A 13737-nucleotide genomic window follows, 5' to 3' on the forward strand; every position below is an offset into this window, starting at 1 on the left:
TCTTCTATTTGCACCAGCAGGATTATTTTTACATGACCTCTTGTTGTGACCAATTTCCTTGCATAGACTATATTTGATAGTGAATATTTGTTTTCTCTTTGGTCCTTCATCAGGGTCTCTCCTTCTTGCTCTTTTTGGCCTGCCACATGTTGGATGTCTATGGGGTGAGAGTAACTTGCTTTTAGAGGTGGCAGGCTAATTCCTTTTATCTGGAACTGGATGAATTGTTTCACAATATGTTATCATATATGCTGAAATTCTGAGTTTCTCATCAACAAATAATTCAAATGAGCACATTGTATGCTGACATGAGACACCAAAAATCTGTCATATGCCACAATCACAGCTTCTCTTTTGAAGATCCAATGTGTATGTTCTACTTGGCAAAATAGACATATCAATGACTTTGAACTCCATCAGACCAACATGGGGAATCCTCACATTTTTAGTAGATTCAATATTCTTATTCAACTTGGCTAACAACAACGGTGGTAGTGGGGTAACCCACTCTTTGGCTGCCTTGAACCTACCTTGAATTCTTGTCATTATTCTCCTTCGATAAAGTTCCAACAAACTCAAAATTGGCATCTCCCTATCTTCTCCAAGCCAGCTGTTGAAAGATTCACTCATATTGTTAGTGATATGATCGGATTTGGCATTTATATCAAATCCAAACCTAGACCACTGCTCAGGTTCATTTTTAATGATCCATTTATGTGTTGTCTAATCAACCTCCCGTACTTTTGTTAATGCATCCTAGAAATCAACCTTATTGGATGTTTTACAAACAGTCCAAAAAAGGTTTCTCATGTGCATCCCGAGAAAAAATTTCCTAAAGTTTGCATAAACATGCCTTGAACAGAATTTGCTTTTGGCGCTCGACCACTGCGTTTCTAAAGCATTTATTAACCCTTTCTGCCTATCACTCATGAAAGTGATAGGCTCAACATCCCCCAAAAAATCATGTAGTAAATTGATGAAATACACTCATGTGTCACTATTCTCAACCTCACGCACACAAATAGCCAATGAGAATATCCCACTATTGGCATCCAGTGCAACTACAGACAGAAGAACTCCCTCAAAATGACCCTTCAGATGGCAACTATCTACTCCTACAAAATGACGACATCCCTAGATAAATCTCTTTTTTTGTGTTGAAAAGCTCACAAAAAACCTATGAAATCTTGGAGTTGATGGGATTTCTTCTCTAATGACTTTCAAAACAACCCTTGAGCTGGGATTACTAACCAACAAAATGTTACAATACCCAAACAACTAATTGAATGAGTCAGAGTGCTCCTTTACTATCATCCCAGTTACAATTTTCTTAGCCCTATAAAGTTTTTTACTACTAATCTTCAAAAAATGATCATTTTCCAGTTAGTCAACTAAAGGCTTAATGGTTGAATTTCTTTGTGACCGAATAAAACATCCTATTTTTTTTGCTACCCAAGAAGCAATAGTTGTTTAGTTGTTCTGAACCCTCAAACAAGTGTGTGTGTGCTCGTATATTCTTATTTGGAAAGACTGCTAATCGACCATCATGGCTGCATAAAGATGGTATGGACAACCCTCTGTTGCACAAACTAATTTGATTCTCTTCCTTTCATTATATATCTTTCTCAATTCGAAGCCCCTCTAAACTGTGTAATCACTTAATATCTCCCTAAATAATCAACACTTTCAAAAATTTGTCCCACCTCAAAATTAACTTTCCTATTTACACCATATGTGAATGTTTTTCCCTTCATAAACCTAGACAACCTTGTAACGTGATTACATGTAGAACTCGATGAATTAGAATTTTCATCTCCACTGTCTTTTTCACCATTAGATAGACCCTCAATTGTCTCATTGTTCACACCTTTAGTTGTCTCTTCATTAGTATTATCTACAACTACTACAGGTGTATCTTCATTTATATTTTTCACATCATCATTAACATCATTAAACTGTGTATCTTCATAAGAGGCATCGCTCCAATGATAGTCATCATCACTACATTCAATATTAGAGATTTCTCCTTCATACTCATCAAATTCATTACTCCAATTAGATGGTTGTTAGGGAGACTGTTCTGACGGCTGTCCAAGGTGTAGTGAGGGATGGGGAGGCTGTTGTGAGGGTTGGGAAGGGTATTGTGAGGAATGTGCAAGTTGGTATGAGGGTTTTGGTAGTTGGGTAGGCTGCTGTGAAGGTTAGGGTGGCTACTGTGAGGGTTTTGTAGGCTGTTGTGAAAGTTGTTGTGAGGGTTGGGGTGGCTGTGTGAGGCTTCTGCAGGTTGCTGTGAGGGTTGGGTGGCTGTTGTAAGGATTTTACAGGCTATTATGAGGGTATTACAGGTTGTTGTAAGGGATGGGGTACCTGCTGTAAAGATTAAAGTAGCTACTGTGAGGCTTTCGCAGGCTACTGTTCAAGTGGCAAAGGGGGCATATTTCCAACTGTCACAATTGGAAGGAATTCTACAAACATGTCAATATCTTTTAGCCCAGCCCTAATATACTCTTCAAACATATGACACATATCTTTATCATAGTCTATAATATATCTTCCCACTCCATTAGGCTTTTTTATTTGAATTTTTATTTTCTCCTCCACATACAACTCTACTATTTCATCTTTATTGGTTATACATTTTTTCAAGTCTTTGATGAAGCATGCAAAACTCACACATAAATTTGTTAGGGAAGCATGCAAAACCCACACGTAAATTTGTTAGACCTACTATATACGTAAAATACATCACCATAACATTAACCCTAAACCAACATAGTAGAAAAATCATAAAACCAACCGTTAACATAAACAAATACCAACACATTTAATCTTTTTACCAATATAGCAGACCATCATAAACGATATAATGTTGAAACATTGTGCACGAAACAACGAGACATAGACAAATCAAACCTCAAGGCCAAAGAACTTCTACAGCCCTTGGTTGGTGTACTCTTAGTCGTCGTTGCTGCTTCAAACAACACAAAAAACCATTATCGTTGTCGTAAGTTCAAAGGCAGTAGTAGAAAACCCTTCACGTTGTCGTTGGTTGAAACAGTACTTCGTTCACTCTTGAAGACGTTGTTGTTACTGTCGTTGTCACCATTTTGCAGTCGCTATTGGCCGTTATCGGTTTTTGGAACTCACAGGACCCTCAAACTTTAGAGAATTAACAGACGACAATGCAATTGTTTGAGAACGAAATGAAACCCTTCGTTCTCTTTCGCTCGTTCAAAATGGCATTTCAAATTACCAAGTCACGCAAAGTTTTTTCATTCGCTTTCAATATAATAAAAAATTCTTTTTTCCGTCGATATTTATTCAAAACCCCGTTAAATGACAAAAACGCCTCAACATATGTCCATATTTGATTGGCTTATCGATTTTGAAATTCCCCATAGCCGTTAATTTTGAAAAATCATTACGCATTTATTTCTCTACAGGCGCTGCATATGAGTGTGCCAAAATGTGCCACCTCATTGTTTTAAAATCGGCGCCATTTTCTTTTTCCTTCTACTTGTCCTCATTTCCTTTCGCCATACCATCCATCAAAAACATATCGCCGATTATTTCGCTTCAACTCGCCAATAAAACTTCCTTCCACCGTAAGCTTCGCCACGCGTCAAGCATTGGTGGATAGCGTGTGACAGAAAAGTCGGCCGCATTTAATTTTTACGAAAAATTGTTTAATAAACAATTTTTTATTCTCTCGCTTTTATAAAACCGACATAACACTTGAGATTACTAAAATGCCCCTTCACTCAAATGGATTCTTGTAACGTTAATGGCTCATGGGTGGGAATAAAGGTTTTCCATCTACCATACGTGACATTTTAAAAAAGCATCAAAAGTTGGGTGGGAAATAATCCTTCTCCCTTCTTTTATCTTTTTATATATATATAAAATTATTTTTTTATTATATAAATATAATTATTTTTTAAATTGATTTTACCTTTAAATGAAGAAAATTATAAGATTTAGAGTTGATCGAATAATTGGTTGGATAGACCGACCAATCAATTTTTTAAAAATAAATTGGTTGATTAGATACTTAACCAATCGGCGAACCACCAGCCAACCTTCCCACTATCAAAGTCATCAATAATGTTCACATTTTTATCTTATTTCATCTCATATTTTAGTCGTAGTTGAGTGAATGAGTAAATTTGATATTTTGATTAAATGAATTTATACTTGATTGGGTGAGTTTTGACTTGGGGGAGTACAAAATCTAAGGGTATTTTAAATATTTTATGTGTTAAGTTATATATGTATAATAGAGAAAAAAAAGGTTATATATGTATACAAGAAAAAAAAAGTTTATTTTAATCAATATCCCGTTCATAATTGTGTTCTTTTAGTTGATGATAAAAAATTGTATCAACAATTACTTGGGTAATTCATAAACAATAAAATTATATGTGTTCATTTTGAGTATATAAATAAATACATATTTGATATACGTTATCATATAATTGAATGATTTTGAATTAAAAATAAACTGACATCTAATTACATGATGATATATATATAATTATATAATCATTTGTATATTCAAAATGCATATATATAATATTGCTTAAAAATAAAATTTATATCGCAAATGTACCTCGTTGATATCAGTCATAAAAAAATTCAAACAAGAAAAGATTATCTTCCGTTGAATATGCCGCTGAAAACTTGGCTATTCCCTCCTAAAGATGTTTCCCACCCTGTTGAGGAAATGACAATTTGGGATAGTGTTACAATAATGTCTCTAATCTCTGGTCTACCAACTGCATCTTCACTTAAACACCACTCTGCTACTTCTGCCATCTGCAAATGTAACATTAATTTCATGTCTTCTCCTGACAGTTTCTTAACATAAACCTTTGAATGGTAAAATACAAATGGAACTAGCCTTATACACATCATCCATGGGGCAGTTGCTTCGAAGATTTCCATCTACCACTTTTTCTAAAGAGGTCTCCGGTTCTCCACTTTGGAACACTTCATTCATCTGAGAAAACAGAAATTTCAAATTTCTTGGTACTTTTTTCCTTTATAATATGTAAAAAGTTAACTTACAATAGTAATTAGTGATTTCGTCTTGGTGGGTTCTTGGTTATCTCGAATAAGAGCACGTTGACCTGTTATGAGCTCCGCGAGGACCACCCCAAATGCAAAGACATCAGTTTTAGTGGTCACTTGTAGCTCCTTCACAGATCTTTTGAAAAAAAAACAATTAACAAGTTCAGAGATATATGAGTAATGAGCTTAATGTAGCTTCTTGCAGTTATGATTGTATAAACAGAACAACTCAAGAAATGTTAAACTCACTCTGGAGGAAGATAGCCTGGTGTTCCTACCAATCTTGTGGCTATAAGGTCATCATCTTTGTTGCTTCGTTCCAAAAGCTTCACCAATCCAAAATCCGCAACCTGGTGTTATCCTAATTACGTTAGGATTCGATCAAAAGAGACAAAGTGTTTACAAGTATTTGATTATAAAATCTTTAATATTTGCTATGTTTTTGTACCTTTGCTCTCAGCTTCTCATCAAGTAGAATGTTGCTGGTTTTTATGTCATGGTGCACATACCGAGCTTTTGTGTGGTCATGAATGTATTCAATACCCTTGGCAGCATCAAGTGCAATCTGGGTTCTTGCTGTCCATGACAGAGGTTGATGACCTTTAAGCAATGGATCATGAAGATGATCACTGAGTGAACCATTCTGAACATACTCATAAACTAGGTAGAGGTGATCATCTCCACTAGCATACCCTAAAAGCTCCACCTTGAGCATACATTTCAATTTGTAAATTAGTCATCAGTAATAAAATTTCTATTTATAAAGTTAAATCATTTGTCTCCCGTAACTTAGACTTTGAGAAGATAACTCACCACATTTATATGGTGGATTTTGCCTAAGACCTTGAGCTCTGCAAAGAACTCTTTGGATTTGTTAGATCTCATCTTCTTTATAGCAACCTCCTGAATGTTGAAAGCACTTGATGTTAGGAAATAATATTAATGCGTTTTACTAGAAATAAAGAAATTTAGCAAAGATAGGCCATACTTTCTCTCCTAACATCCCATAGTACACACTTCCATATCCACCCTGTCCAATTATCTTAGTTTCATCAAAGTGATTTGTTCCCTCTTCAATCTCCTCAAGACTTAAAATCATTGTTCTTTCTGTTTCAAAAGCTGTCACATCTGCATAGTAAATCCACTATAAATGAGTGATTTCCTTCTCCTTTTTCATAATTCCACTTATAACAATTACCATATATCAGGATTATGATTGGAGTTTATATTTCTAAACTAATGGCAGAACAATGTAATAGAATTTGAGATAGTTAGTTTTATGGAAACTGACCTTCCAAAGTTTCTCTTAAATATTGGCTGGGAAAGGAAAATGCTCTATGAGAAAAACCACTAGAGGTTTTGGATACAGGTTTAGGATCATCCTCTGTGTTTTGTTGGGATCTCCGTCTATATCTCCTGAAAAGAATTAATATACAAGCGATTCCTGCAAGCAATGTCACGGTTGATAATATTGCAGCAACTATTATGCGCTTGTGTCCCCATCCTGATCCAGAAAATAAGAAAAGCAAACAAAGTTAAGTGTTATGAATTCAAAGATGAAATTGGGTTTTGAGCAATAATCAATCACCTTTCTTAGGAGGTGGAATTCCATTGAGCTCCATGGGCACAAACAAAATCCAACCAACTTCTATGTAATCAGGGTTATGAGCCACCATTGTGTTCATGCTCTTTATGCCACTGATTCTGGCAGAAAGAAGAGTTGCGATACTTGTTAATGTATCTTGTGGCTGAACTGTGTATGTTACCACAATTTGAGACTCACTGCCCACACACCCACATAAAAGATAAATGGGAACCACATCTCCTGCGATGAAATACTGCTCTTCCTCTTTAGTTCTCCAAGCTTGACCACTATAAACCTCAGCAGAAACTTCCACAAAAATGTCATTGGGCTCCACTGTGTAGGATGTATTATAGAAGTATCCTGTAGTGCCATTAACGGTTTTGCAAGTACAAGGCACTGTTATAAGGTAATCTTGTGCGTTGCCATGGGAGATAGGTTTCATTTGTGATGAATTTGCAGAGTAATACAAGGCAACTTTTTCTTGTGGGATACTGTTATTGATGTGATACAATGAGGCACTACATGTGTGGATTTTATCAGAGCAAGGAAAAGAGTGCATATCAGAATCAGAAGTTCCTGTAGTGATATGGGAGCCTGAAACTCTAGCAAGAAGAGTTGCCACTAAAGGAAGGATGAAAAGACGGTGAAGATGCTGATCAAAAGCCATGGTTTATGTCAGGGAGAATTTCCATAAGAAGGGAAGAAAGAAAAGAGATGCAAAGGAGGAATTAGAAAATTAATTGTTGTGAACTGTTTGTCAATACATGTTTGTTAGATTTTTGAGACTCAGCAGGGATCAGTTTACTTTTGACATTTTTAATGTGTAGCCTCTCTGTTTTAGCTTTGGTTACAACGACATGAGTTCTTGATGTTAACAAGGCTTCCTAGCCATACTTGTCACTTGAATTACCAGGGCCACATTTGACCTTTACTGGCCTCTTGTCGATTCTTATAATTTAACTTTTGTTATGGGATGCAGCGCCGGATCATATATGCCAAAAGTCATATCCTAACCAAACGCAGTCGAATTTACAAGTAAAATATAAACTATAAATTGGCCAAAAGACTATTTTTTACCAAGTTTAATGTATTTCTAAAGGTATATTCACAATATTTAAAAAATTTAAAATCTTATCCATGAATCAATTGTTATTAAAATTTTCTGTTAGAACTAGAGATAAAATCATCATTTTATAATAATATTAAAAAATATATAATTTTTTCTCATTTTTTTCTTGATATTTGAGAACTCGTAATTCACCTCCAACCTCAACTTTGAAAAATAAATTTTCCTATCAAAATCTGCTACAAACTCCAGCAATAACAACGATTGTCGTTTTCGACAAATGAAGGAGACAACCAACGATGTCGATGTCGATAAAGACGAAAAACTTCGTCTTCGTTAATGAAAAAGAGACAAAAAAGAACTTGACTAGTCTCTTTGTCAAGGAAGAGACAGAAATTGTTCATTTCCATCTGTTCGTCAATGAAGATAGAAGATAACAAAGATTCATCCTCTTCTGTCTCTGTTGACAAAGAGACGAAGATAGCCTTGACAGAAAGACAAAGTTCTTCATCTCTGTCAAACGTTGATGTCGTCGGTTGTCTCCCTCCTTTGCTAGACTAAGGGTGAAGACGATGATGACCACCGTTGTCATCTTTGGATTTTGCAACAAATCATAGGGTTTAGAGGGAAAAAAATATTTTTCAAAATTAAGGCTAAGAGATGAAATACAAGTTTTTAAAATTCGGATAAAAAAAAGATAAAATTATATTTTTTTAATATTATTGATAAAATAATTATTTTATTCTTAATTCTAATATAAAATTTTAACGATAGTTGATTTATGAATGAAATAAATTTTTCAAATTTTATAATTATGTGTTTAAGAATGCATTAAAATTTGGTTAAAAAATAATTTTTGGCCGTATAAATTATACTGACTGTACTGCAAAAAAGATGCATGATAGCATTCCATAATTAATCATGCATAATCTGTAACCATCAATCAGGTATATTAAATCACTTGATCATGCAATGATTATTAAACAAAAATATTGATATTTAATTTGAGATTTAAAAAAAAAAACTTAAATAAGTTATAATCCAGAAGCTTTCAATCAAGTATAAACTTTTTGACGGAAGCTGATTCATCCTAGTCTTCATCTCCAAATTCTATCATTGTGTGATAAATTTTAATGAGTAAAATTGTTTAAACGGAATTGTTTAAACGGGTTTCGAGGAGGCCTAATTTGGATAAAAATTCTCTACCGTTAATAAAAATTTATCTAGATGCAACAAAACTCAATTCACCTGTTGTTCTACCTCAATCTAAACCATTCAATAAAAAATGTATTAAGTTAAGAGTAACATTATATATATAATTTTATATATAAATAATAATAATATATTATTATATAATTAAATATTATTTTATTTTTAATTTAAAATTATTCAATCACATAATAACATATCATTATTTATATACAAAGTTATATTTATTATTTATACATATAATTTTATTGTTAAGTTAAAATAATCGTAAATAATATTATATACATAATTTTATACATAAACAATAATATATTACTATATATTAAATATTATATTATTTTAATTTAATATTATTTATTTATCTAATTTTTTAATAAACTTCTACGCATAATTTAACTGTAATCAATAGCGTAAGATGGGTTAACCTTTAGCCATAAAGACGGAACTCTAATGTCATGTGTCCATTGGGCCTAAAGGGTTAAGTTTTAATGCAATCTTAGGTGGAGAAACTGAATTGGATGGTCCTTGTTTTCCTCGTCTGCTGCACACCTTGAACCTTATTCTTGGGTACTTGTGTCTCCAGACTGGAACAAATCTAGGCATTGTTTTAGGGATTATTATCTTAATTTTTAGTTTATGCTTTACAAATCAGCTGCATAGTCGTAGTACATGTATGTAAAGACTGTAAAGACTCCAAGCTTTAAGTGGATGAATTATTTCATCCTTCCTTATGCAGACAAGTTGTATTCAAATTGACTCTAGGAAACCTAAACATTTCTGAATCGAAGTCAACGTATGAGATCTAACGTAAGTAAAAGCTTATAAAGATAAATTAAGACAAACGGGAAGAATGATATAAAAGCGATTATAAATTGTATGAAGACTAAACGATATGCTGTAAAGGCAAGGTCATTTATTTAATGGAGTCCGACTACTTGACAATTCATTCCTAAAAGATGCTAACATGAACATGGCTTGAGCTGTATGTACGGAAGACAAGCTTTAGACAAAAGAGAGAGAACCAAAGCAGTGAAGTGCATTGAAAGTAAAATGCAAACCACAGAACTACAGCGTCAAATCACCTCTCATCTCGCTGATGATTTTATCCACTTTAAACAACATATCTGTTAATGACCAAGAAAAAGAAAAAGAAGAAATTGATGAATTAGCATTTCTAGCGCTGGAGACTGACCAGAATCTAGACATTACAATCTTGTGAGTTTATAGTGTTTGACAATGGCTTTTGCCACCTTTGAAAGTATTTTGGTGATGGTTCTGCAGTGTTTGGCTCAACTGTTTAAGATTAGAAAAAAGGCTAAGAACGAAAAGCACTTCATGGGTTTTCCTCAAAGTTCTTTTACTTTTCAGTTGTAAAAAACATCCTAGACCAAGTTAACATAACAGCAGAGCTCTCACTTTAGCGAGGAAAAACAGCGTGCATGTTTGACAACGATAATTAACTCAAGTGGCTGACAAACTTCAGTTGGAACACATTTCTATGATTTGATCCAACTAGATTTGGCATGCAAGGAGTAATAAAAAAGGTCAAAAAATTTATTAAAAAACAGATGAAGTTCATTATTAAAAAAAAACTTCACCTTGGAAGGATGAATCTTCCATATATCTCTGTAAAAAAAGAACTGATTTTAGTCAAACAGTGTTGCTACAAATCGAAGCTATGCTAGAAGGAAATATGCAATTACAAATTGAACAGTAGGTTATCCTTCTGAGACCAACAATAAAAAATTTTGAGCCAAGAGCAAAAGAGGATACCGCAATTTGAGCTTTGAGATCAGCTTCCTCATTTACAGTTGGATGAGCTTCAGCTGAATCATTTCAATTAAGTGAGATGTGTTATCAGATGAGATCATAGGAGATATTACTGTCTATAGGAGGGATAGGAAATCTACCTTTCTTGACCTCAGGGCAGCAGTTAGCCAGTAAAGACTGGAAGCTAGGAGGCATTGCTGGAGAAATGACTTCGAAGTTGTGATTAACCTTGATTTCCTGGGTGTAATGGGGTTGCTCAACTTCGTTACTCAAGTTTGGTGGCATTTCAGGAGTATAAGTGTCAACAGGATCTATAATACTCAATTCCTCACAAACTCTGCAAACAAAACCTCAAGTCATTATCCATTTGATATTTAATTCTACACACGTTCCATAATCCATGAAGTTTATTTCCAATGTAAATCATCTGAGCAAATAATGCAACATAAATTAGGTAGTGCTAGATCTCCCTGTCCACCTACTGAGGTCTATTAGAAGACACGAAGTCAGAACGAGATGAAATTTCAGATCGGAAGTCACTGCTTAGAGGTTCTGTTTCTTCCTCGCTATTGAATATTTCCTGGAAAAGAAACACAGCATAACATCATTGTTGTGAGAAGAGGAGTATGTTCTCCTTCAGAATGATAACCTGTTCTCTCTTTTATTAATAAAATTCATTATTCTCATGGAATTGTGAAAGTACCTTCAAAGCATTGATGAATGTCTCAGCTTCATAATTTGTTGGAAATCGCAAGGCAAACTTCTGGATCTGAAGAGGGCAGAAAACCATACACTGGGGTTACAATAATGAAGAAAAATACCAAAATATGACAACATTCTGACACCAACTTCATCGAATATTCAACCACTCAAATGTAGATAGCAAGGCCAAAGGATAACTTTACTGATTGACTATAATAGTGTATGCTTTGTCAACTAGTTATTGCTTCTTTGCAGGAGAATGTTGATATTAACACTTCATTATAGATAGCTATGCCATAAGAGAACTTCACATACTGACTGTTATGATAAATGCATTATCTTATGAACAACACAGCTCAGTGATACTATGAAGTAGCTTATCTTGAAAAGCTTCCAATTTTCCAGTCACAGTCAAAAAGTAACAAAAGTTTCTTGGGCAGTAACATCACTGCTATAATATGGTAGGTGTCACATGCTCACATGCATAAACCATGTCTCTTACTCTTATTATCTTTAGCCTATTATATATTTTCATTATCTGTATAATTTGATGATATAAGGATAAAACCTAGTTAATTTCATTGTAGAATTCTAAGAGTTACAAAAGAGCAGAAAGTATTACTGACTCACTGCCCGTAATTAGTAGTTACTGAAACTTACATCATAAATTTGCATGAACATTATATAGACAGGATATAAACTTCATCTTGCATAAAAGCACAAACCTGAAATTTCTAGGTTGAAGCGCTCATATTTTCACTACAGCCAATTTACTAAAATGTTTGTGAGAAAACAGTGCACAACTCAAATTTATCATAAAACCAGAAGAACAGTGTATTACAACTACTGCAACAAGTAAAACACAGGACATTTCTTCTCTGCCATCATAGCAAATGTTTCACACATAGCAAAATCTGAATTGTCAAAGCGGAAAATTAGCTTTCACCTAGAAGCGAGCCATCTAAACTCCAAAATAAAAGAGAATGCTTAATATTCTCATAAATTTCCAAGTGATTTTTAAGATAAACATGACAAAGGTAAAACATTAAGAGAGACTACTTAAAGTACCATACATATCCATTTTAAATGTACAAATATACAAACACTTATATATGTCAACACGTGATTAGTTATTTTCTCTTTAATTCAAAATCATCCGATCACATGATGACACATATCAAATATGTATTCATTTATATATTCAAAGTGAATACGCATAGTTTTAGTGAAATCTTTACTAGCTAATTTTGAAAACATATACTATTTTCAATTTGAAAATTATGACTAATCATTTATCATCCGAGAATAAAAATTCATAGCAAGTATTAGCAGCTTGCCTCGCCTTCAGAATCTCGGTAGCTCACAAATAAAGCTCTGCTACCCCTGGCAGGAAATCCCGAGATGCATGAGACCTGAGGCCAGGAGAACCGCAACTTGGAAACGTAGTGCTCTTCCTGCACAATATTCGATCATATAACTTAATATTCCAACTAAAGAAACTTTCCTTCATGTTTTATTAACAATCAAAATTGAATAAAATTTAATTTTACGAAATACAACCCCAATTGCAATATTTTATCAACAGAGCTGCCTAACTTAACAATGATAATTTTGGAAATTTTAACGTATGCATTGCAGGACTTACAGGAAATTGTTTGTTATCCAGGAAAAAAAAAAACAGAAAATGCAACTAAACTTTTCAGGATTGGTGCCTTCGACTCATTGATATATGTAACATATCAAAAAATAAATTTAAAAAAAAAAACTAGAAACTTAATATAATGATTAAAATTGTAGTTACAGTGGTTCAAGAGAAGTTCAAGTAAACAACGACACACTTACATAATGAGAACTCAACTCCTAAAATGTTTATCGTGGATAAATAAATTCAATTATTGAAGCTAATTTTAGCTAATACATGAAATCACTTGAAAATGAAGAAGACATTTACAAGGTAAAAAGATCGCGGAAAGCATCTAGACCGTGAAGGATCAAGGACTCACAAGGATTTTATCCTGTAAATAGACGTAGAGGATGGGATTGCAGGTGGAGCGGTTGTTGATGAGCAAAGAAGCGGCGGGAGACGAAGTGGAGATCCAAGTGCCATGTGTTGACCGATAACGGCGTTGGAGTGGAACCAGAGAGGGGCAAGTGGATGAGAGAGAAGGGTTGCGATTGGTGAAGAAGCGAGAGAAGTGGATATGATGCCACTGGTCTCGACTGATGTTAACGGGATGGCTTTCCAAATGCTCGCTCGCTGCCGTCATTCCGAGAAATCCCGCCATTTTTTGAAATTTTCCTGGAACAAGTTGAAATTAATTAGAAGAGCGAAAAA

The 13737-nt window shown here is 34.1% G+C and overlaps 2 protein-coding genes across 2 annotated transcripts; both read right to left on the reverse strand.

Annotated features, from left to right (window-relative positions):
* Positions 1 to 4551: 4551 nt before the first annotated feature.
* Positions 4552 to 7571, reverse strand: LOC123217443 (lysM domain receptor-like kinase 3). The gene is made up of 9 exons (XM_044638479.1): positions 6659 to 7571; positions 6362 to 6574; positions 6059 to 6198; positions 5884 to 5973; positions 5519 to 5776; positions 5320 to 5420; positions 5068 to 5206; positions 4901 to 4999; positions 4552 to 4815 (listed from the first exon to the last, which is right to left on the reverse strand). Exons 1-9 carry the CDS (start codon positions 7320 to 7322, stop codon positions 4651 to 4653), a joined length of 1869 nt encoding a protein of 622 aa, XP_044494414.1. The 5' UTR covers positions 7323 to 7571; the 3' UTR covers positions 4552 to 4650.
* A 2252-nt stretch (positions 7572 to 9823) lies between these two features.
* On the reverse strand, positions 9824 to 13737 carry LOC123217625 (protein POOR HOMOLOGOUS SYNAPSIS 1). The gene is made up of 8 exons (XM_044638715.1): positions 13406 to 13737; positions 12740 to 12856; positions 11404 to 11469; positions 11183 to 11280; positions 10841 to 11037; positions 10704 to 10756; positions 10529 to 10556; positions 9824 to 10054 (listed from the first exon to the last, which is right to left on the reverse strand). The coding sequence occupies exons 1-8, from the start codon at positions 13685 to 13687 to the stop codon at positions 9996 to 9998; spliced, it is 900 nt and encodes a 299-aa protein (XP_044494650.1). The 5' UTR covers positions 13688 to 13737; the 3' UTR covers positions 9824 to 9995.

Source organism: Mangifera indica, chromosome 5, assembly GCF_011075055.1.
Source record: "Mangifera indica cultivar Alphonso chromosome 5, CATAS_Mindica_2.1, whole genome shotgun sequence".
NCBI lineage: Eukaryota > Viridiplantae > Streptophyta > Magnoliopsida > Sapindales > Anacardiaceae > Mangifera > Mangifera indica.